The 22,166-nt window shown below is 41.5% G+C and overlaps 2 protein-coding genes across 4 annotated transcripts in view; one reads left to right on the top strand and one right to left on the bottom strand.

The window, feature by feature from the left end:
• The window catches only part of FKBP15 (FKBP prolyl isomerase 15), a 54,813-nt gene extending 36,553 nt beyond the window's left edge, over window positions 1–18,260 (bottom strand). For 2 of the 3 annotated variants that reach the window (XM_023223703.3, XM_023223701.2), the window contains exons 1-6: window positions 18,094–18,260; window positions 8,375–8,490; window positions 5,427–5,511; window positions 4,734–4,803; window positions 1,196–1,270; window positions 765–863 (exon numbers count right to left, since the gene is read on the bottom strand). In XM_023223703.3, the coding sequence (XP_023079471.2) occupies window positions 765–863; window positions 1,196–1,270; window positions 4,734–4,803; window positions 5,427–5,511; window positions 8,375–8,490; window positions 18,094–18,146 (498 nt within the window). In that variant the 5' untranslated portion in view covers window positions 18,147–18,260. The remainder of the gene's footprint in view (window positions 1–764; window positions 864–1,195; window positions 1,271–4,733; window positions 4,804–5,426; window positions 5,512–8,374; window positions 8,491–18,093) is intronic. The other variant, XM_023223702.3, reaches the window with a different exon arrangement.
• Window positions 18,261–18,412: 152 nt separating this feature from the next.
• SLC31A1 (solute carrier family 31 member 1) overlaps window positions 18,413–22,166 on the top strand; it is a 41,368-nt gene continuing 37,614 nt past the window's right edge. The window contains exon 1 of the mRNA XM_023223708.2: window positions 18,413–18,581. The gene's annotated coding sequence lies outside the window, so the exon portion shown is untranslated. The remainder of the gene's footprint in view (window positions 18,582–22,166) is intronic.

Genomic DNA, 22,166 nt, shown 5'->3' with positions numbered 1-22,166 from the left:
TGCTTAACCACTCTATGGTAATTTGTTACGGTAGCTTGAAGTGACAACATGCATATTACGCAGCCTTCAAAAATGTTTCCAAATAGTTTTTCATGAGATACGAAAAGATGAATTATACATTTTAAAATACAATAAGATAAAGAACTATTAAAGGATTATATCTACTTACGTATATTATGCATAGAAAAAAGGAAATAGTGGTTACTTTGAGTAGTAAGATTATGAGTGATTTTTTTTTTAATGCTTTTCTAAATTTTCTACAATGAGTATGCAGTAACCTACTCTCTCTCTCTCTCTCTCTTTTCTTGTACAGATGGGGTTTCACTATGTTGCCCAAGCTGGTCTTGAACTTCTGGGCTCAAGCAATCCACCTGCCTTGGCCTCCCAAAATGCTGGGATTACAGGCGTGGCGTGAACCACCACACCCAGCCTAAAACATTCTTTGAAAACACTATTTTTTAAAGATAGTTTTATTTATTTCTTAAGATAATTTATGTAGTAGAAAAGTTTTTAATATAGTAAGATTACATTTAGCCTTTCTCCTTTAAAAAAGAGAAAGGCTAAATTGTCAAGCAGTTTCAGTAAGTATTCCTATTATTTTCCTGAAATCATACAATAGGCTGAAGTGGCAAATTTAGTGGGTTTTTTTATGCTAGTCACTAACAAAACACAGCAGATTATGGGGTTTCTATATGTTTCCCTAAAATTAAGGGAAATCCAAACAAGTATTCTGGCTTCTCACAGGGAGAATAAGATATTATCACCTGCTTATTGAACTCCACAGCAGCTTTTTCCGACTCAAACATGATGGACCAGTTCTGTCTTTGGTCATCATAAAAGCTGCTATAGTTATTGGGGCGAACCTGGAGAAAGGAGAAATGTTAAGATAATGCATCCACAAGCAGTATTATACCAGATAAACATGACTGCCTAAGCTCACAGAGTAGGGTCATGACTCAGGTGGACCCAGAGAGAAGTATCAGAGATTTGTCTTCTTCCCTCTCACCCTCCACCATTCACCCTTTAGTCCACATTGCCAGAAGGAGCCAAGAGACCTTTCTGTAAGGTTCTGTTAGATACTTACAAGGACACCCAGGGATGAACAAGTGGATCTAATTTCTACTAGGTACAATCAGACCAATCTCTCCTGTAAACTTATCCTGAAGGAGCTAATGATTACATGATGAAGTCTTACCATTAGCTCAAAGTTCACATGAATCCTAGCAACCGTAACTGGCTGTTGCTGACTGATATAAAGAAGAATCCTATACTGTAGACAAGCAACGACAGAAAAAAAAGAGAACAGAAGTTAAAAGGCAACATAAAATCAGCAATATGTATCAGGGGTTGTGCTTCATACAGCTATTAAACTCAAAATCTTTTCATCCTTTAAGGCCTCAATTGTAAATTTTATCTTCTCACTATCCACATTAATCTCTCATTTTGGCCTTGCTGTTTAACTGTAATTGGCAATGTCTTCGTTTTGTTAGTGTTTTCATTTATACAAGGGGTGACTAAGAGAGAGTGGCTGGTTGTGTAAAAGAAAATACAAATTGTTTTTAAATTGATGAAAAACATAAAATACATGTACATTATACATATATATGCCCACGTGACCATTAACCAGATTTTTAAAATAGCAGAGCATTTCCCACACCACAGGAAGCTCCTTCATGCCCTTCCTATTCCTAGTCAGTAATCCCCACCCTGAGGTAACCAATATTCTGACTTCTATCACTGATTAATTTTGCCTTTTTTTTTTCTTTTTGAGACAGTGTCTCTCTGTCGCCCAGGCTGGAGTGCAGTGGAACAATCTCTGCTCACTGCAACCTCCGCCTCCCAGGTTCAAGCAATTCTCCTGCCTCAGCCTCCCGAGTAGCTGAGGCTACAGGTGCATACCACCACGCCCTGCTCATTTTGTATTTTTAGTAGAGACTGGGTTTCACCATGCTGGCCAGGCTGGTCTTGAACTCCTGACCTCAGGTGATCTGCCTGTCTCAGCCTCCCAAAGTGCTGGGATTACAGGTGTGAGCCACCGCACCCAATTTTGCTATTCTTAAATTTGTATAAATGAGATTATACAGAGTATACTTTTGCCTTGCTTCTTTCACTCACCATATCTGTAAGAGTAAGCCTTGATACTTCATGTTGCAGTACTTTCTCTTCTATTGTCATGTAGTATTATATTATGTGAATATACCATAAACTCTTCATTCATTCTCCTGTTTATGAACATTTGAGTTGTTTCCAGCTAGAGGCTATTATGAATGATACTTCTATGAACATTCTCCATGTCATTTTTTTTTTTTTTGAGACGGAGTTTCACTCTTGTTGCCCAGGTTGGAGTGCAGTGGCATGATCTCGGCTCACTGCAACCTCCACCTCCCGGGTTCAAGCAATTCTCCTGCCCCAGCCTCCCAAGTAGCTGGGATTACAGGCATGCACCACCACACCTGGTTAATTTTTTTGTATTTTTAGTAGAGATGGGGTTTCTCCATGTTGGTCAGGCTGGTCTCGAACTCCCGACCTCAGGTGATCCACCTGCCTCGGCCTCCCAAAGTGCTGGGATTATAGGCGTGAGCCACCGCGCCCAGTGTCTCCATGTCTTTTGAAAGACACAGACATTCATTTCCCTCAACTTAAAGAATGTCCTTTAATGTTCCTTGTAGTGCAAATCTACTACAATGAATTCTCTCACTTTTGTTCAGCTGAAAATTTATTTTGCCTTCATTTTTGAAGGACATTTTTGTTGCTACAGAATTCTGTAATAGGCAGGGTTTTGTTTTCCTTTCAGCACTTTTAAGATGTAATTCTACTGTCTTTGGATTCCAATTATATGGACGTTAGACCATGTCCCACATCAATCTTTGCCCTAGTCTCTTTCTATTATTTCTTCTCTCTGTGCTTCAGTCTGAATATTTTCTATGGAACTGCCTTCGAAGTCACTAATTCTGTCTTCTGCTGTATTCTTACTCTGTTAAACCCATCCAATACGTTCTTAATTTCAGAAATTGTATTTTTCAAATCTGGAATGCCATGTGATTATTCTTATAGATTCTAATTTTTAAAATTCTCCATCTTTTCATTCCGTTTGTACTTTTCCTCTAATTTCTTTAAGATATTATTCCTAGTTGTTTTAAGTGCTTTGTATGTTAACTTCAATGTCTAGATTATTTGTGAGTCTGCTCCTAGTTTATTTGTTCCCTTGATTATCAGTTACATTTTCCCACCTCTTCACATGTCAAGTAATTTTTGACTGTAGGCCCAACTTGTATATAAAACAACATAGGGGATAAAATCATAAAACTCTTGGAAGAAAACATAGAGGTAAATCTTCGTGACCTTGGTTTTGGTAATGGATTCTCAGATAAAACACTAAAAGTACATGTAACAAAAGAAAAAAATTAATAATATGGAGTTCACCAAAATTAAAAACTTTTGTACATCAAAGGACATTATCAAGAAAGTGAAAAGATAATCTATAAAATATCTGCAAATAAGGGTTTCATACTCAGAATATATTAAAAGACTACTACAACTCCACAACAAAAAAAAAATCCAATTTTTAAAATGGGCAAAGGGCTTGAATAGACATCTCTCCAAAGAAAATACATGAATGGTCAATAAGCAAATGAAAAGATACTCAACATTAGACATTGGGTAAAATGCACATTAAAGCCACAATAAAGTACCATTCCACACCTACTAGAATGGCAAGAATTTAAAAATAATAATAATAACAAAATGCTGGCAAGGATATGAACAAACTCAAACTCTCATACATTGCTTGTGGGAATGTAAAATGGTGCGGCTGCTGTGGAAAACAGTTTGGAAGTTTCTCAAAAAGCAATACATAAAATTACCATACGAGTCAGCAATTTCCACTCTTAGTATAGAGCCAAAACAGGAACTTGACCATATACTTTCATGTCAGTCTTCATGGTACATACTTTTTTTGTCTATTCCCAACAGACAAAAGGTATAAACAACCCAGCGTCCATCAACTGATGAATGAATAAACAAAATGTGGTATATACCTATAATGAAATATTATTCAGCCATGAAAAGGAATGAAATACTGATACATGCTAAAACATGGGTGAACCTTCAGGACATTATGCGAAATGAAATACATCAGTCACCAAAGACAAATACTGTTATGATTCCACTTATATGAGGTACCCAGAAAGGGCAAATTCATAAAAACAAGAAGTAGATTTGACCTTATGGGGAGTTGGGAAAAGGAAGAAGTAGAGTTGTTGCTTAATGGTTACAGTTTCTGTTTGGGAAATGTATAGTAGTGATGGTTGCTCAACCAATATTATGAATGCAATTAATAGCACTGGATTATGCACTCAAAACAGTTAAATGGCAAATTTTATCTTATATATGCATATGTATGTGTGTATATATATATGTGTTCGTGTATGTGTCTGTGTACACACGCACCCCACAATTAAACAACAAACAAACAAAAAATGCCCAAATTCGTAAGGTAGGATCATATCACAAAGGTCAAATTTAACAATTTTGAATGGTTGGATTTGTTTGAATGCACAATAGTAACCAAAATGTGATCATTTACTATATACCTGATATTATAAATTAACATTCAATGCAAACAATCACCTTTATCTTCTGATAAACAAAACATTGGGCAAGTCAGATAAAAGCCAACTCATTGGTATTACTTGGGACATCTGAATACACATGAGATGTGGGAGCACTCTCACCTCTCTGGCTGTGTGGTTCCCCAGAACTGCAGCACCAAATTTGCCCTGCTTTACATATTGGCCATTTGTGCTATAGAAGGAAGAGAAACAACAAGTATTAATACTTCCCTAAACTCTGCAGAACCAGCTTTCTTTTCTGCCATGGAGAAGTGGGAACAATAGTCATTCAGCCTCTAGACAGGCACACAGGTGAGCAGTTAGATTTTTTTTTTTTTTTTGAGACGGAGTCTCGCTCTGTCGCCAGGCTGGAGTGCAGTGGCACGATCTCGGCTCACTGCAACCTCCACCTCCCAGGTTCAAGTGATTCTTCTGCCTCGGCCTCCCAAAGTGCTGGGATTATAGGCGAGCACCACCACACCCGGCCCAGCAGTTTATAATTGAAAGCTCGTATGCTACTTCCTTACTCTTTAAATATAAATATCTATCATTCTTGCTATCTCAGTGGAGAGGCTTTCTTTGAGTATTTGACAGTTGTTGAGGGTACAAGCACTTCCTAAAGAGAGTAGACAAGATAATGGCTTTTCAAGTTTTACGGCAGAAATCTCCAATTCAGATGTTAAAAGTACTACTGAGATTTTGTCCGTGGAAGGGCTGAATAACCATTTTGCAACAAACAGAGTTTTTCGAGAAAAAGTAGCTTAACTGCACATGCTTCCACCAAACTTCAGAGAGTGTTCCTTCTCAGCGACTTACTATCGATATGCATGGACTGCTGTTGCAACCAGTATTGCGGGAGTGCTCATGGTGGCTGGTGCTGTTTTTGGTGTTGCCTGATTTCCTGAAGATGAACAAGAAAACAAAGTTGTCATTCACTTCTAGGTTTAAACTAATTTTTTTTTTTTTTTTTTTTGAGACAGAGTTTCACTCTGTTGCCCAAGCAGGAGTGCAGTGGCGCGATCTCGGTTCACTGGACCCTCCACCTCCCAGGTTCAAGCAATTATCCTGCCTCAGCCTAATGAGTGGCTGGGATTCCAGGTGTGCACCACTACACCCGGCTAATTTTTGTATTTTTAGTAGCGATGAGGTTTCACCATGTTGCAAGGCTGGTCTTGAACTCCTGACCTTGTGATCCATCTGCCTCAGCCTCCCAAAGTGCTAGGATTACAGGCATGAGCCACCACACCCAGCCTTAAACTAATTTTTAAACATTGAACTAGCTTCAAAATTGATCTTATTATAAAGATCACAGTTAGTGTCGTAATGCTTTTATTATTATTATCCTTAACTGATCCACAAAGCAGCCCTATGATCTAGTCTGGGGGTGAAGAAACTGAGCTTCTAATCACCCAAGTGCCTCACACAATTATACCATTATAGTGCCTAGGTCTGAAACCCAGGTACTTGGGAGGCTGAGGCACGAGAATTGCTTGAAACACCGGAGGCAGAAGTTGCAATGAGCCAAGATCATGGCACTGCACTCCAGCCTGGGTGACAGAGCAAGACTCCATCTCAAAAAAAAAAAAAAAAAAAAAAAATTTTCCTTGAACAGAGAAGGTCTTCTGTATTGCTACTTTATTTATTTGTAAATGCCTAAAGAAAACTGTATAGGCGATCTTGCCTCTATAGCTCCCCGCTAAAAGCATAACAAACTCATAGTTGCTGAATTCTGATTTAAACATTCAAGTCAGCCAGGTGCAGTGACCAGGAGTTCAAGGCCATAGTGCACTGGGATGGCACCTGTGAATAGCCACTACATTCCAGCCTGGGCAGGAAAGCAAGACTCTGTTTCCAAAATTAAGTAAAATAAAAAATAAAAATAAAAAATCAAGTGTTTTCATTGGGTGGTGACTAAGGTTGTTTCTTTTTTTCCCATTAACTCAACCACTTCAACTCTGAAGCACACTGCTGATGAAGAGATGTGCCATGGGAAATATAAAAGCACAGCCTACTAGAAATCTGGCCAGGTTATGACTTGGAAAACAAGAGAAGCACCTATAGCAAAACTGCCTAAAGTAATAGGTAATATTTAAAGCAGGGATCAGCAAACATTTTCTGTAAAGGGCCTATAGGTTGTGGTATAATATGAAATATGTTTGTTCTTTGTCCTCGGTTCCTGACACAGTGCTCCCAAATCTCTTGTAATTTCCTGAGTGATAAGAGTGGTAGGAACATCTTTTGTATAATCCAATTTGAGCCAGCATGGTAAGGAAGGAAGGCCCCTTTGCTTTAACCTATACAACAAAAGTAACTTTGAAGTGACCAGTTGTTTTTTGTTCTATTTCTGCTTTCTTCAGGCCTTTTCTGCCTATAAAGCCAACCTCCTCTGCTCAGCTCATCACAACATTCCATTTTATAGAATGAAGTGTTGCCCAATTCTAGAATCTCAAATAAAAGCCCACCAAGATCTTAAAACTACATGTGTTATAACTGTATCATTTGACAATGCTAATGACTGGGGCCCTACAGGGGTGGAGCCTCAGGATGGAGCCTACAGCTAACCTGCCCAGATAAAGGAAGTGAAAAGTAGGTCTTCCTTCTTGCCAAAACACTGGACAGTGCCTACTTAAGAGTGCCTTGGGCAGAGATTGGGATAGCGGTGTCCACATGGGGCAGAAAGCCTTGCTTTCGAATCTCTCCATCAGTTCCCAAGAAAGCGCACACCATCCAGCTGCTAGAAATTAGGATCCCAGATCTTAAAGAAGCACCCACCACTGGGGGTGAGCTTAGCCAGACTGGTCGAGGATACACAAGCTGGCATTCACTTTTGGAAGGTTGCTAACCCTTCCATCTAACCTGTTAAGGCACAATCCTAGTGCCAGTTGTGATGGCTAATACTGAGTGTCAACTTGATTGGATTGAAGTACACAAAGTACTGATCCTGGGTGTGTCTGTGACGGTGTTGCCAAAGGAGATTAACATCTGAACAGTGGACTGGGAGAGGCAGACTCACCCTCAATCTGGTTGGGCACCAGCTAATTAACTGCCAGCATGGCTAGAATAAGGCAGGCAGAAGAAGGTGGAAGTGGCTGACTTGCTGAGTCTTCCGACTTTCATCTTTCTCCTGTGCTGGATGCTTTCTGCCCTTGAACATCAGGTTCTTTGGCTTTTGGACTCTTGGACTTACACTAGTGGTTGGCCAGAGGCTCTCGGCCTGCAGCCACAGACTGAAGGCTGTACTGTCGGCTTCTCTACTTTTGAGGTTTTGGGACTCGGACTAATCCACTACTGGCTTCCTTGTTCTTCAACTTGCAGATGGCCTATCATGGGGCTTTACCTTGTGATCGTGTGAGCCAATTCTCAATTAAACTCCCTTTCATACATACATATTTCCTATTAGTTCTGTCCCTCCAGAGAACCCTAACACACTCTTGCTTTTATTTTGTTTTGTTTTTGTTTTTTTTGAGATGGAGTCTCACTCTGTTGCCCAGGCTGGAGTACAGTGGCACGATCTCAGATCACTACAACCTCTGCCTCCTGGGTTCTAGAGATCCTCCTGCCTCAGCCCCCCTAGTAGCTGGGATTACAGGCACACGCCACTATGACTGGCTAATTTTTGTATTTTTCGTAGAGATGGGGTTTTACCATGTTGACTAGGCTGGTCTCGAACTCCTGACCTCAGGTGATCCACCCGCCTCGGCCTCCCAAAGTGCTGGGATTACAGGTGTGAGCCACCTCGCCCAGGCAATACACTCTTAACTTACCTGTTGCTGCAGTTCCCTGGCTTTTCTTAGGCTGTTTTGGGGCTGTGTACTGGAAAAATTCATTTCCATGGCCAGCTGCTGTCTGATCCAGACCAAAAAGGGAGGCCAATCTGGCACTGTCAGTAGAAAAAGAAAAATGAAATTCCATTGATATATCCCAAACCTGGAATTACTATAAAAGCTGCTCATCTCCAACCTTGAACAAATACCTCCTTGACGACATCCCACCATTCAATACTAGAAGCACTTCCAGCTAGGAAAGCTGATTAAAAAAAAAAAGAAAAGAAAAAAGAAATAAAAATACTGGACACAGCAAAGTGTCTTTGAAATCAAGATTGTGTATGTGATTTGAACACCATCAGTTGACCCTGCTCATCCCCAGGATCTTGGTCAAGTCATTTCTTTTTTCTGGACCTCAGTTTTTCCACCTGTAAATTGAAGTGATTAGCTCAGATGCTCTCTATGATATCTTCAAACTGTAAATTCTTGCTTTTAGCAAATCACAGTTTCTAGTCACCCTTACTGATTACTCCCCCTCCTGCTTTTTGCCAGTTTATTCAATTGAAATGAAGCTATGATACAAACTTACCTATCAAACACGGTCCCTGCCATCCTTTCATCTAACAGAACCATTCTTTCATCATCCCATGCAAGGAATCTTATGCTCCCACCATTCCACTGAAACTCATCTTGCTAAGATCACTAACAATTTTTTGTTTGTTTTTGTTTTTAGATGGAGTTTCACTCTGTTGCCTAGGGTGGAGTGCAGTGGTATGATCTCGGCTCACTGCAACCTCCGCTTCCCAGGTTCAAGCGATTCTCCTGCCTCGGCCTCCCAAGTAGCTGGGACTACAGGCATGTGCCACCACACTCCTGACCTCAAGTGATCCACCCACCTTGGACTCCCAAAGTGCTGGGATTATAGGCACGAGCCACCAGGCCCGTCCGATCATCAACAACTTCTTTGTTACTAAACCCAGTTTACCAGACCTTATCTTATTTGACCTCATACCACCTTTTTATACTGTTAATTAATTTGTTCTTGAAATTCTTCTCTTGACTTCTGCAGGAGTTGTGGAAGGAACAGGTCCAAATAAGATATCAATAAATACTAATGCAATCCCTGGCTTGTTTTGCCCCATTTCTCTGGCTTCTCTTTAACTCCTTGGGCTCTTCTTCATTTGCCCAATCTTTAAATGTCCATGTCTCCAGGGCTTCATGCTTTCTCTCTCGGTAGCGTTTCATACTGTCTCTCTCTACTTATTTACCTTGGTATCAAATGCTATCCAAATGCTGATGATGCTCAGATCTGTATTCCCAGCCCAGAACTTGCTCCCAAGTGCCAGACAACATAGATATCCCACAGGCAATACAAATGTAACATGTCCAAACCAGAACTCATATCCTCCAATGCCCACTGCCCCAGCAAAACTTGTTCTTCCTTTTGTGCTCCAAGACCACTGCCAGTTTCAAGGATTCCAGAGAAGGACTCAATGGTCTCAGCATATAGTGGTACTCATGACTAAAATCTATTACAAAAGGATTTACAGCAAAATCAGCAAAAGTAAAAAGTGCATGGGTTGGCTGGGCACAGTGGCTCACGCCTATAATCCCACCACTTTGGGAGGCTGAGACAGGAGGATCACTTGAGGTCAGGAGGAGTTTGAGACCGGCCTGACCAACATGGTGAAACCCCATCTCTACTAAAAGTACAAAAATTAGCTGGGCATAGAGGTGCACACCTGTAATCCCAGCTACTCAGGAGGCTGAGGCAGGAGAATCGCTTGAACCCGGGAGGCAGATGTTGCAGTGAGCTGAAATTGCACCACTGCGCTCCAGGCTAGGCAACAGAGCAAGACTCCGTCTCCAAAAAAAAAAAAAGAAAAAAAAAATTATCCAGTCTTGGTGGTAAACGTCTGGAGTCCTAGCTACTTGAGAGGCTGAGGCAGGAGGCTCAATTGAGCCCAGGAGTTTGAGACTACATTGAGCTATGATCATGCCACTGCATCACAGCCTAGGTAACACAGCAAGACCCTGTCTTCCCTAAACCAAAAGAAAAGGATTACTAGATCATCATAAATGTCATGGTAATGAGACCGGTGGCATTATAAGAAGAGGAAGACAGATCTGAGCTAGTATATCCAGCATGCTTGCCATGTGATGCCCCACGCCATCTCAGGACCCTGCAGAGAGTTCCTACCAACAAGACCTTCACCACATACAGCCCCTCTGACCTTGAACTTCACAGCCTCCATAATTGTAAAAAATAAATTCCTTTTCTTTATCGCACTCTAGGTATTTTGTTACAAGCAACAGAAAACAGACTAACATATCAGCCAAGAGCCAACCTTCTAAGCAGGGCTTTTTAGGAATAACAATCTCAGGCTTGCTGTGTTAACTCTTTAAAACAATTTTTTTTTTTAGAGACAGGGTCTCAATCTGTCACCAGGCTAGAGTGCAGTGGGGTGTTCATGGCTCACTGCAGCTTTTGCCTCCAGGGGTCAACCAATCCTCCAACCTCAGCCTTCCAAATAGCTGAGACTACAAGCATGCACCACCACACTCTGTGGATTCTCCCACCTCAGCCTCCCAAGTAGCTAGGACTACAGGCATGCACCAAGAAACCTGGCTAATTCTTGTATTTTTTGTACAGAGAGGGTTTCACCATGTTGCCCAGGCTGCTCTTGAACTCCTGGGCTCAAGTGATCCACCCACTTTAGCCTCCCAAAGTTCTGGGATTACAGGTGTGAGCCATTGTGCTCAGCCATGAAACATATTTCTTAAATGGTAAGACCTGATCTGAATGGATGTTGTGTTAGCAGGCATGAAAACAACATTAATCTTATACACCTCCATCAGAGCTTGTGAGTGACCAGGTACACTGTCAATGGGCAGTAATAATTTGAAAGAAGGCTTTTTTTTTTTTTTTTTTCTGAACAGTGGGTCTCAACAGTGCGTTTAAAATATTCAGTAAAGTATGGTATAAACAGATGTGCTGTCATCCAGGTTTTTTTCCATTTACAGAGCACAGGCAGAGTAAATTCAGCATAATACCTAAGGGCCCTAGGATTTTTGGAATGGTAAATGAGCAATGGCTTCAACTTAAAGTCACCAGCTGCATTATCCTCTAGTAAGAGTAAGCCTGTCCTTTGAAGTTTTGAAGTCAAGCACTGACTTCTCCTCTCTAGCCATGAAAGTCCTAGATCTTCTTCCAATCGAAAGCTGTTTTGTCTACATTGAAAATCTGTTGTTTGGTGTAGCCACCATCACCAGTTCTCTTTGCTAGAACTTCTAGATAACTTGCTGCAGCTGGAAATTACTTGCTGCTTCATTTAGCACTTTCATGCTATGAAGATGGCTTCTTTCCCTCAACCTCATGAACCTCTGCTCACTTCCAACTTTTCTTCTGCAGCATCCTCACCTCTCTCAGCCTTCACAGAACTGAAAAGAGTTAGGGCCTTGCTCTGAATTAGGCTTTGGTTTAAGGAAATTTGTGACTGATTTGATGTTCTCTCAGATCCCTCAAACTTTCTCCATGTCAGCAATAAGGCTGTTTTGCTTTCTCATCATTTGTGTGTTCACTGGAGCAAGCACTTTTAATTTCCTTTAGGAATGTTTCCTTTGCATTCACAATACGGCTAACTGGCACAAGAGGCCTAGTTTTTGGCCTGTCTTTGTTTTTACACTCCTTCCTCACAAAGCGTGATCATTTCTACCTTTTTTAAAGCGAGAGATGTGCAACTCTTCCTTTCACTTAAACACTTAAGGTCGTTGTAGGGTTATTAATTGGCCTAATGCCAATATTGCTGAGTCATGGAGTATAGGTAGGCCCAAGAAGAGGAAAAAAAGAGAACTGCCAGTCCGTGGAGCAGTCAGAACATACACAACATTTATCAATTAAGTTCACTATTTTATGTGGGCGTGGTTTGTGACAACAACAATTACAATAACACCAAAGATCACGCCATAATAGATATAATGCCATTGAAAAAGTTTGAAATATTCAGAGGATGTGTGTGTGTGTGTGTGTGTGTGTGTGTGTGTATATATATATACAATTATTTTTTTTTTTCTTTGAGATGCAATCTCACTCGGTCGCCCAGGCTGGAGTGCAGTGGCACAATCTCGGCTCACTACAACCTCCGCCTCCTGGGTTCAAGAGATTCTCGTGCCTCAGCGTCCCAAATTGCTAGGATTACAGGAGCGCACCACCAGGCCCTGCTAATTTCTGTATTTTTTAGTAGAGACACGGTTTTGCTATGTTGGCCAGGCTGGTTGCAAACTCCTGGCCTCAAGTGATCCACCCACCTCAGCCTCCCAAAGTGCTGGGATTATAGGTGTGAGCCACTGCAACTGACCAAGAGAATATTTTTGAATATTAAGAGAATTACCAAAATGTGACATGGAGACACGAAGGGAGCAATTTTGCTGTTGGCAAAATTATGCCAACAGACTCACTCAACACAGGGTTGGCCACGACCTTCATTTCGTAAAAAAAAAAAAAAAAAATCTGCAAGGCACAATAAAACAAAACTAAAAAAAAAAAAAAAAAAAAAGAGGTATGCCCAGGGTCTGGTATAGGTTCAATAAATGAATTCAAAGCTTAGTCTGGCTCTGAGTGCCTCTTCTCCAAAGGCATCCTTAGTTTAGGTGAAGTAAACATTGAAACTTCCCAACAAGTTGTTTTGGCTTTTCAGGTTTTTTCAAAACTAATTTTATGTATAGAGAAATACGCACTAGCATTTTACAAAATAAATTTGATATGATTTGAAACTATTACCTTCTTTTCTCAAAGTAGTCTAGTGTAAGTTTGTTTCCTGTAAATAGGCCAGAAATGCCTACCGTAAAGGAGTAAGAGGTTTAAACGAGATTGTAAATGCAGTGCTTGTGTAAGAGCAGCACTGGCCTAAAAAGACATCAAGGAATGCTTATGGAATTTAGAAGAGAGCAAGATTTTTCCTTTCAGGCAGGAAAATTTGGACAAATTGCCTAAAGGAATAAGATTCTGGAAGAGCTGGGTTTCACTGTCTTTAACACAGTGAAAAATGTACAAAGCTTAGCGCTTAGTTAAGATAACATATAAGAAAAGAATGTCCTTGTTAGCTTCAGTAAGCCGTTGGTATTGGACTTGCTGTTTTAATTTTGCAGGTATAGCCTTTTTAAAAGGAAAGACAAGAATGTCATAAGTGAACTGTGTTTCCATAGATGTTCTAAAAACCAGCCAACTGAAGACTACAAAGTCAATCCAAAAGCCAGGTCAACCTAATTAGTTTTCAGATTAATTCCAATTTCTTTTCTTCTTCTTCTTTTTTTTTTTTTGAGATGGAATTTTGCTCTTGGCGTCCAGGCTAGAGTGCAATGGCAGGATCTCAGCTTACTGCAACCTCCACCTCCAGGATTCAAGTGATTCTCCTGTCTCAGTCTCCTGATCACCGAGATTATGGGCACCTGCCACTATGCCTGGCTAATTTTTGTATTATTAGTAGATATGGGGTTTCACCATGTTGGCCAGGCTGGTCTTGAACTCCTGACCTCAGGTGATCCGCCCACCTCAGCCTCCCAAAATGCTGGGATTACAGGCGCAAAGCCACCACGCCCAGCCTTTTTTTTTTTTTTATGAGACAGAGAGTAGCTTTGTCGCCCAGGCTGAGTGCACTGGCACGACCTCGGCTCACTGCAACCTCTGCCTCCCAGATTCAAGCGATTCTCCTGCCTCAGCCTCCTGAGTAGCTGGGATTACAGGCACCCGTCACCACACCCAGTTAATTTTTGTATTTTTGTAGAGACGGGGTTTCACTGTGTTGGCCAGGCTGGTCTCAATCTCCTGATCTCATGATCCGCCCACCTTGTCCTCCCAAAGTGCTGGGATTACAAGTTTGAACCACCACGCTCAGCCCCATTTTCTATTAATATTTTTAATGGACTCTACATCAACTTGGGAGATAAGTTACTTGTAAATTTTTAGCAGGGCTCACTCTCTAAACGGTGGCTCACTCTCAGAGGCTGAGAAAGGAGGACTGCTTGAGGCCAGGAGTTCAAGACCAGCCTGAGCAACATAGCAAGACCCCATATTTACAAAAAATTAAAAATTAGCCAGGCGTGGTGGCATGCGCCTGTAGTCCCAGCTACTTGGGAGACTGAAGCAAGCAGATTGCTTGAGCCCAGGAGTTCGAAGCTGCAGTGAGCCATGACTGTACCACTGCACTCCAGCCTGGGCATCAGAGCAAAACCCTTTCTCAAAAAATAAATAAATCAACAAAAATGAATAAATTTTTAGATTTTGCCACTACTAAAGAACTCTCAAATGTACACACTCTCCCTATGTTGGCAAGAATGAGTTTGCTAACTCTGGACTTGAGTCAATGTTTATAATTCATAGGAAAAGTCATTACAACATTAACTACATTTAAAAAAAAATGTTAGACAATGCATTTAGTCGCCAATGACCTCACCTCACCTCAGTTTTATATTATTTTTTTCTCATCAAAAACAAAAACACATGCATTTATATTGTATCAATATATTTTAATAAATGGATTATTTTTGTTGGTAAAGTATTAATACTTTTTAAATAAACTGACATCAAACATCTATTTCAATAATAACAACAACAGCACATAGGCAGGTCTGGTGGAATCTGCCTACCTGATTTCAGATCCAGGCTCTATTACTTTCTAGTTGCATGATGTTGGACAACTTACCTCTCTGAGCCTTTGTCATTTGTAAAATGGATATAATAGTTAATAGTACCTCATAGAGAAGAGTAAATACACTAATGTATATATACATTTCTCACTTGTAAACTGGGCATAGCAGGTAAAATTACTTCATAGAGTAGAAGGAAGGAATAAATACAATAATGTCTGTGTATTCCTTAGAACAGTGTGTGGCATTGAGTAAGCACAGATTATGTATTTATATACTTGTGAATACATCCTATTATCTCAAAACGTGGTTCAACTCAGATACCCCTGCAAGGGTTGAGGCATGCTTGATTGACATACAAGTTGACCTGCAACCATAAACTGATATTAGCATTAACATTAAAACTATAGAACGGGGAAAGGTCTCCAAGTTTATCTAGGTCAAACCTCATTATTGAATAGGTTGGGGTATGGAGAGACAAGGATGGAAGATAATCTGTCCAAAGTCACATTCCTAACTGGGGATAGAATCAACATTAGAATCTAGGCTTTTTCCTATCTTTTACAGAACTTAAAATGCTTTCTGATGATCAGCTAATTTATCTTTTTACCCTCTTTAGATTGGTGATTTACCATTACTATGGTAATCAGATCTGCCTACACACACCTTTAGAATCTAAAACAAATATATACATAACTGGCCCTTTAAAAATGTTTTGTGATTATTATTCCTGGGTTGATTTTATTCTACTACTAAAATAAAAGTTTCTTAGGGACAGAAACTGTGCCTTATTCCTATCTTATAGTACCTAGCTGAAGCCAAGTACTATTACTTCATTACTATTACTTCCCACAACAGTGAGGAATGGGCTAAAACAAACAAACAAACAAACAAAAGCAAGCCTCTTGATTACTACTTCTACATTAATAGTAAACTCTAAGAGGCCTAGAAATTCAGAAGGCAGATTATCAGATACTTCCACTTCTATTAGGCTTGAATATCCTTAATGGAATCAAGCAAGTCAGGTGTCTAAATCAAGAGACTTGGAACTTAAGCAAGTATACTTATAGTAATATATGGCTATAAAAGAGGAAGTGAAAAGCAGCTGCAGTATTCACTGTCATATGCTCTACTTCCTTAGAGAAAACCAAAAAAGGAATAGTAAATCAGAGAATGTTGGTGAAACTTTCTGTATTCTCAGTGTTAAATTTGATTTGGTTTTCCTGATAACTGTGGGGAACAAAAATAAACTGTAACTTTGCTTAGCATGTCTTTTATCATCAAATTAGCTGTTGTCTATGTCTAGGAGTACAGTCACATGCCTAGAATTCAAGTGTCCCAGATCCTTGAGAAGCCTGCTCAGGAAAAAAGAATAGTTGAGCCAACAAGAATTTATCTCTGGCCAGGAATCTGGAAAAGAGCACATGACAGTCATTACTTATCCTATAATTTTCAGTCAGCTTGGACTGATTGTTGCAAGAAAGTTGGGAGCCCTAACATTACAGACTTCTCCCAAATACTCTCACATAGTGAAGGATGTGAATTTAAAGTATAACCTTCGAAATTTTCAAGTGGTCTAATATACGGCTATACACAAAACAGGTTTGTTGGAAGGAACATTAATTCAAAAAGCTGGCTAGAGTCAACAGCAGCAAGGAGTTTGGACTGTATGGAGATTTGTTAATGTTTTGGGTGGAACAGGGAAAAAAGGAACCAAAGCACAGCTTAACTCTAAAACAACTGAGAAACGGAAAGAACTCAAAGTGGAACTAAGTGAATGCAGGCCATCTAAAGAGGGGGGTACGAAGGGAAGAGTGGTGAGAGTGAAAAGACTTAAGGATAGGTAATATAGAGCTAGTCAGTGTAAATCAAAAGTTCCTATTTAAAGACAAAAGAAGGCCAGTGTCATTTTATGGTCATTCATCTATTAACTCATTTGTTTATGTACTGTCTATGACTACTCTCACCCTATAAGGCAGAACTGAGTATTTGTGGTTGCAACAGAAACCACATGGCCCAACAGATCTCTAAGCAACTTAAGGGGAGGCACAGCAGTTTAATCATTTTTGTAACCTCTTAGTATTCAGCAGATTAAGGAGCATATGTGGTGTATTTGTCATTTTTCCAGTACATTCTTCAGCAGGCACAAAATTTGTTAAGCATACGTTCAAAGATAAGCTCTGCAATGATCAGAGCTTGGTAGCTCACAAGTTTGGAGGAAGTCAAGCTGTCCACTGGCACAACACAATGGAAAAGGCTAAACTGACCACTGAAAGAGACAAAACCCTGCCTCTCTTTAAAGATTTCTATCCCAGGCTGGTATATATTAATATAACGCTTCAGGAAACTGGAGAATGACGGAAGTCTGTCATGTTGGTTTTAAGCTTTAAACTTTACAAAGTGCAGTTTCGCAGCTATTATTCATTCAACAGCCACTTCCTGAGCACTCACTATGTGCTAGGTACCATGCTGAGTGCTAGACAGAAATGAACAACATAAGCAGTCCCTGTCCTGTGAGGACTCATAATCTAATAGGTTCGGGGTACAAGAATAGAGGCAAACACACCTAACTGTAGGAATAAGGAAGAGAAAGCAATTCATTCTGCCTGAGGCTGCAGGAGAAGGAAAAGCATCCAAAACGTGACATCCGAGCTGGGCCTTGAAGAATGCTAGAGCTGACCCACCAGGGCCCGGTTCTAAAGTGTCATCGCCTTCTCCACGGAGAAGAGAAAGTCTCTTATCAGCCCCAGCTGACTCCTACAAAAATTCTGAGGCAGGAAGTCTCATAAGCAATCATTCCCACTTCACAGGAGAAATTGTGACCCAGAATGCAAAAGGCAAACCCCAGGGTTATCTTCGCGCCAAGAGAGATGCCGGGTCCCGAACCTCAGATTGGCAGAGTCAGCACAGTTGGAAGCTCTGCCCAGATTCTGAGAGGTGTAGAGCACTGGAATGTGGCAAGAGTCTCCCCCCGGAAGTTGGGAAAAGGCCTGAGAAGAGATCGACCCCCCTCCAACAATCCGCCGGTATCTCTCAGCCACACCCTCCAGCGCATACTTCTCAGTGTCACTCACCCGCCGCTGGGCGATAGGAAATCGGTGTCGTCCTCGTCCCCCGCACCGAACATAGCGTTGGCTTTCACCAGGCTGCGGGAAGGAAGCTGTGTATTTCCAGATTCCCAGGGCCTGTCACCGCCGACGTCGTAAAATGCCGCGGCGGCGTGCTGCTTTCCGGCAGGGTGAACTCCCTCACGGTCTCTGGGCCGAAAGTAGTCTAGGCTCTGGAGAAGGTGGGGCAAAGGCAAATGAGAGGCTCGGGCGGGCACGCGCGCCGCGTGACGTCAGGCCTCTGCAGCCCGCAGGGGGTCGGAGCTTCACAGTCCTGTGCAGGGATTGGTCATTAATGCTAGGGGGCGGGAGGGGGCGGGAAATCCTCGGCCTCGGTGGCGGTCGTGGACACGTCGAGCCCGGTAGAAGTGGACGGGCCGTTCGAGGAGTCGTGAGGGGGTGACGGGTTAAGATTGGTAGAGAGAGGCGCTAGTGGCTGGACTCGACTTGGGAAGGTAAGGCTTCTCCCGGTCCCTTTCTAGCACCCCTGTGCATGGGTACCGTCCTTTCCCCAGCGGGACAAGGACCCTCCTGGCCGCTCTCCTCAGCTCCGCGGAAGGAGAAAGAACTCGGGACTGGAGGGTTAAAGACTTGGGCTTCGGCCTGGTCCCTGCAGTGGCATAGCCAGAGTGACCTTGGGCCGGGGTGCTCGGTGCCTCAGTTTCCCTGTGTATGCAACTGGCCATTTGTCCAGTGCTTCCATGTTCCGGCTGGTCCAGAAGCTTTTAGAGCTCAGAGGCCATCGGCTTCGATCCCGGCCTCCTCATAATCTCTGAATTTACAGATAGGGAGACGAAGGAACTAAGCACCCAGGTGACTAGTCCGAGGTCACAAAGAGTAAAGGGCAGACTGAGACTGGATTCCTCGCCCTTTGATTCAGGACATAGTGAGCTAGTGCGTGAACAAGAACCTTACCAGCCCTTAAGCACTGTGTGCCTTTACAGAATGGCTGTTGAAAGACTGTAGCATACACCTCGAGGAAAGTACCCTTTCTAGAGTCCACCTGTATTCTACGCAGGTGAGGTGCAGAAGAGCTAGGATATTCTGGCGGTGGGTGATGGAAAGTAGGATACTTTGGAGGCAAACACATCCCCAGCCCAACCTTGGTGTGGGTTTCCCTGGGTCTTCCTGCGACAGTCCTAAATCAACATCAATTGTGACAGACTCCTCTGACTCCAGTTTCCACCCTATCTGTATCTTACCTAAGTATTTTTTTGGTTAACCTGGTATCATTCTCGAAACAGTCCTGGAGTAGTCCTGGCTTAGACAAGGTGTGTCTCAGGAGATAGTATCCCAGTGTAGCGTCCACAGACTCACTGGAGTTCTTGGGCTTCCCCTCACAGTCAGGTTGGTACTACAGGTGTCCCTTACCTGAATGTTTCAATCTGTCAGTATGAAATTGAAGCGAAGTTCTCCCTCCCAGAGAACTTTGCACCTCCTGGCAAAGATGTTAAAGCAGCAAAGGCTCACAGTTGGAATGATGCAACTGGAATCTAAGCACTAGAACCGGAACTGGAACTAGAATCTAAGGACTAGCATTAGAACTGTTGCAGTAGCTCTGTTTAGTGTGTGAACTTGGCTACCTCTTGGAGGTGTTGGGGGAATAACTGGATTAAGTACCATGGCACTTTCTAAGCACTCTCCCCAATACTGGTCGCTGTGATTGCAGCCCTGAAACATCTAAATGTTTAACAGAAAGAGCTTGCTAGCCCCTGGCCTACATTATCTATGCTATTTTTAACATAGAGTGAATACTTAAAGTCACTTGCAAAGCAGTCTCACTGCAGAATCTTTCTAGTTGTTTATGAAATGTCCTTCCAGCCTTTTCTTTAAAAAAAAAAAAAAATGGCCAAGGGAATATTTGAACTCTGATCCTATATTCGTGGGTGGAGGTGTTTTTATCCTGGATGTTTAAGTAGCTTTTTAGGTACTCAGGAATCCTAAAATCAGTAGCCTTTTTGGTGATTGGAACATCACGAACGTGCATACCCAAATTATCACTGTAGAAACACAGCTGCTGATTCTTATTTAGCAGTATGAGGAGGAGGAAGATGATGGTGAGTCTTCCCAGGCTTTGAACTGCAGGACTGGGTGCACCTAAAAAAAAAAAACAAAAAAGAAAGCCACTGTCTTCCTAAATTCGTGTATCTTCAGATTGGTAATATTGGACTAGGAATCAGGAAATCTGAATTCCTGTCCCAGCCCTTCTAACTCAACTCTGAGTTTGGACCAGGCTCCCTAAACACTGTAAAACAAGTGGATTAGACCTGGACTTCTACTGAGTAATTCTTGGGGATACAAAGGCAAGTAAGGCACAACCTTGATCTCAAGTTTAAAGTAAGCATTTTTGTTTATTTGTTTTGCTTAAGTATACAACTTTTAGAATATTCATGACATGTATTGTCAACCCCCTGAAGATTGGCCAGGAAGCAGCAATTTTTTTTCTCCACCCTCCACCCTCCTTCCTCCCTCAGGGAAGCAGCAATTTTAATAATTCTTTTCAAATTATCAGCAATTTTGCAACAGAGATGACAGTCTTTATATACGAGTATGCCCATACTAATCTGTACTGATGCATGCATTTTAAAATTAGTAGTTTAAAGTTATAACCAAGTTATATCAGGTATAATGACAGGAATATGAATTAAATGCAGGTTCTAGGGCATCTATAACATTCACTCAGTTACTGAAAGCAGACTTTTAGGGCCATTAGTTTGCTAACTAAAGAAGTACATTAAAGCAGGGAATCACACAGATAATAGTTACATGCATAACATTTTAACAAAGACATAAACATTCTTTTAACATAAGGCCTCAGCCTTTTCTTGGAATGTAGGACCCTGTTGCCTGTTTTTATAAGTAAAGCTTTATTAGAACACAGCCTTGCTCGTTTGTTTATGTATTGTCTATGACTACTCTCAGCCTACAAGGCAGAATTGAGTATTTGTGGTTGAGACAGAAACAACATGGCCTTCAACACCTAAAATGTTTACTTTTGGCCCTTTACAGAAAGAGCTTGCTAGCCCCTGGCCTACCTTATCTATGGTATTTTTAACATAGAATGAATACTTAAAGTCACTTGCAAAGCAGTCTCATTGCAGAATCTTTCTAGGTGTCTATGAAATGCCCTTCCAGCCTTTTCTGTTGTCTCCCATAGCTAACAGCAAGTTTATGTGTTATCTGTATGCTCATTTTTTTTTTTTTTTTGAGACGGAGTTTCGCTCTTGTTGCCCAGGCTGGAGTGCAATGGCATGATCTTGGCTCACCACAACCTCCACCTCCCAGGTTCAAGTGATTCTTCTGCCTCAGCCTCCTGAGTAGCTGGGATTACAGGCATGTGCCACCATGCCCAGCTAATTTTGTATTTTTAGTAGAGATGGGGTTTCTCCATGTTGGTCAGGCTGGTCTGGAACTCCCGATCTCAGGTGATCCACCCACCTTGGCCTCCCAAAGTGCTGGGATTACAGGCATGAGCCACCACACCTGGCCTTGTATGCTCACTTTTATCTCGTCTTTTCAAAGCATTCAATGTGGATTTTATAGAAATAACTACTAGAGAGGCTATGTCTTACAGTAGTTAAGTACTTGAGCTGTGGAGCCAAATTGCTTTGCCACTTACTAGTTATATAGGCCATAGGCAAGTTACTCAGTTTCTGCCTTTGTAAAATAGGCATAATGGTAGTATCCATTTCTAGGTTTCTTGTGCAGATTATAGGAGTTAATTCATGTAAAGCATTTAGAAAGTATCTGGCAAGTAGTAGGTACTCAGTGTTAATTGCTGCTGTCATTTTTCTCTTCTCATTTATACTTCATTGCTTTACATAGTATTTACATATTTTCAATAATAAGCACAACTGGCATAAATTGGTTTGTGAATAAACACACTGTCACCATTGATAAGCACACTTCACAGAGGGGGAACCAGAAGTGTTGTTCCCATCACATTGGAGAATAGCCTAGTGGTGTGGTGTCAGTTAAATTGGATAAGAGTTCTGTGGGATGGTTTGCTAGAAGTATAAGGCAACAGTTCCCAAAAGAAA

Source organism: Piliocolobus tephrosceles, chromosome 14, assembly GCF_002776525.5.
Source record: "Piliocolobus tephrosceles isolate RC106 chromosome 14, ASM277652v3, whole genome shotgun sequence".
NCBI lineage: Eukaryota > Metazoa > Chordata > Mammalia > Primates > Cercopithecidae > Piliocolobus > Piliocolobus tephrosceles.
Note: the sequence above shows the minus strand (reverse complement) of the source record. Positions and strands in the feature narration are given on the sequence as shown.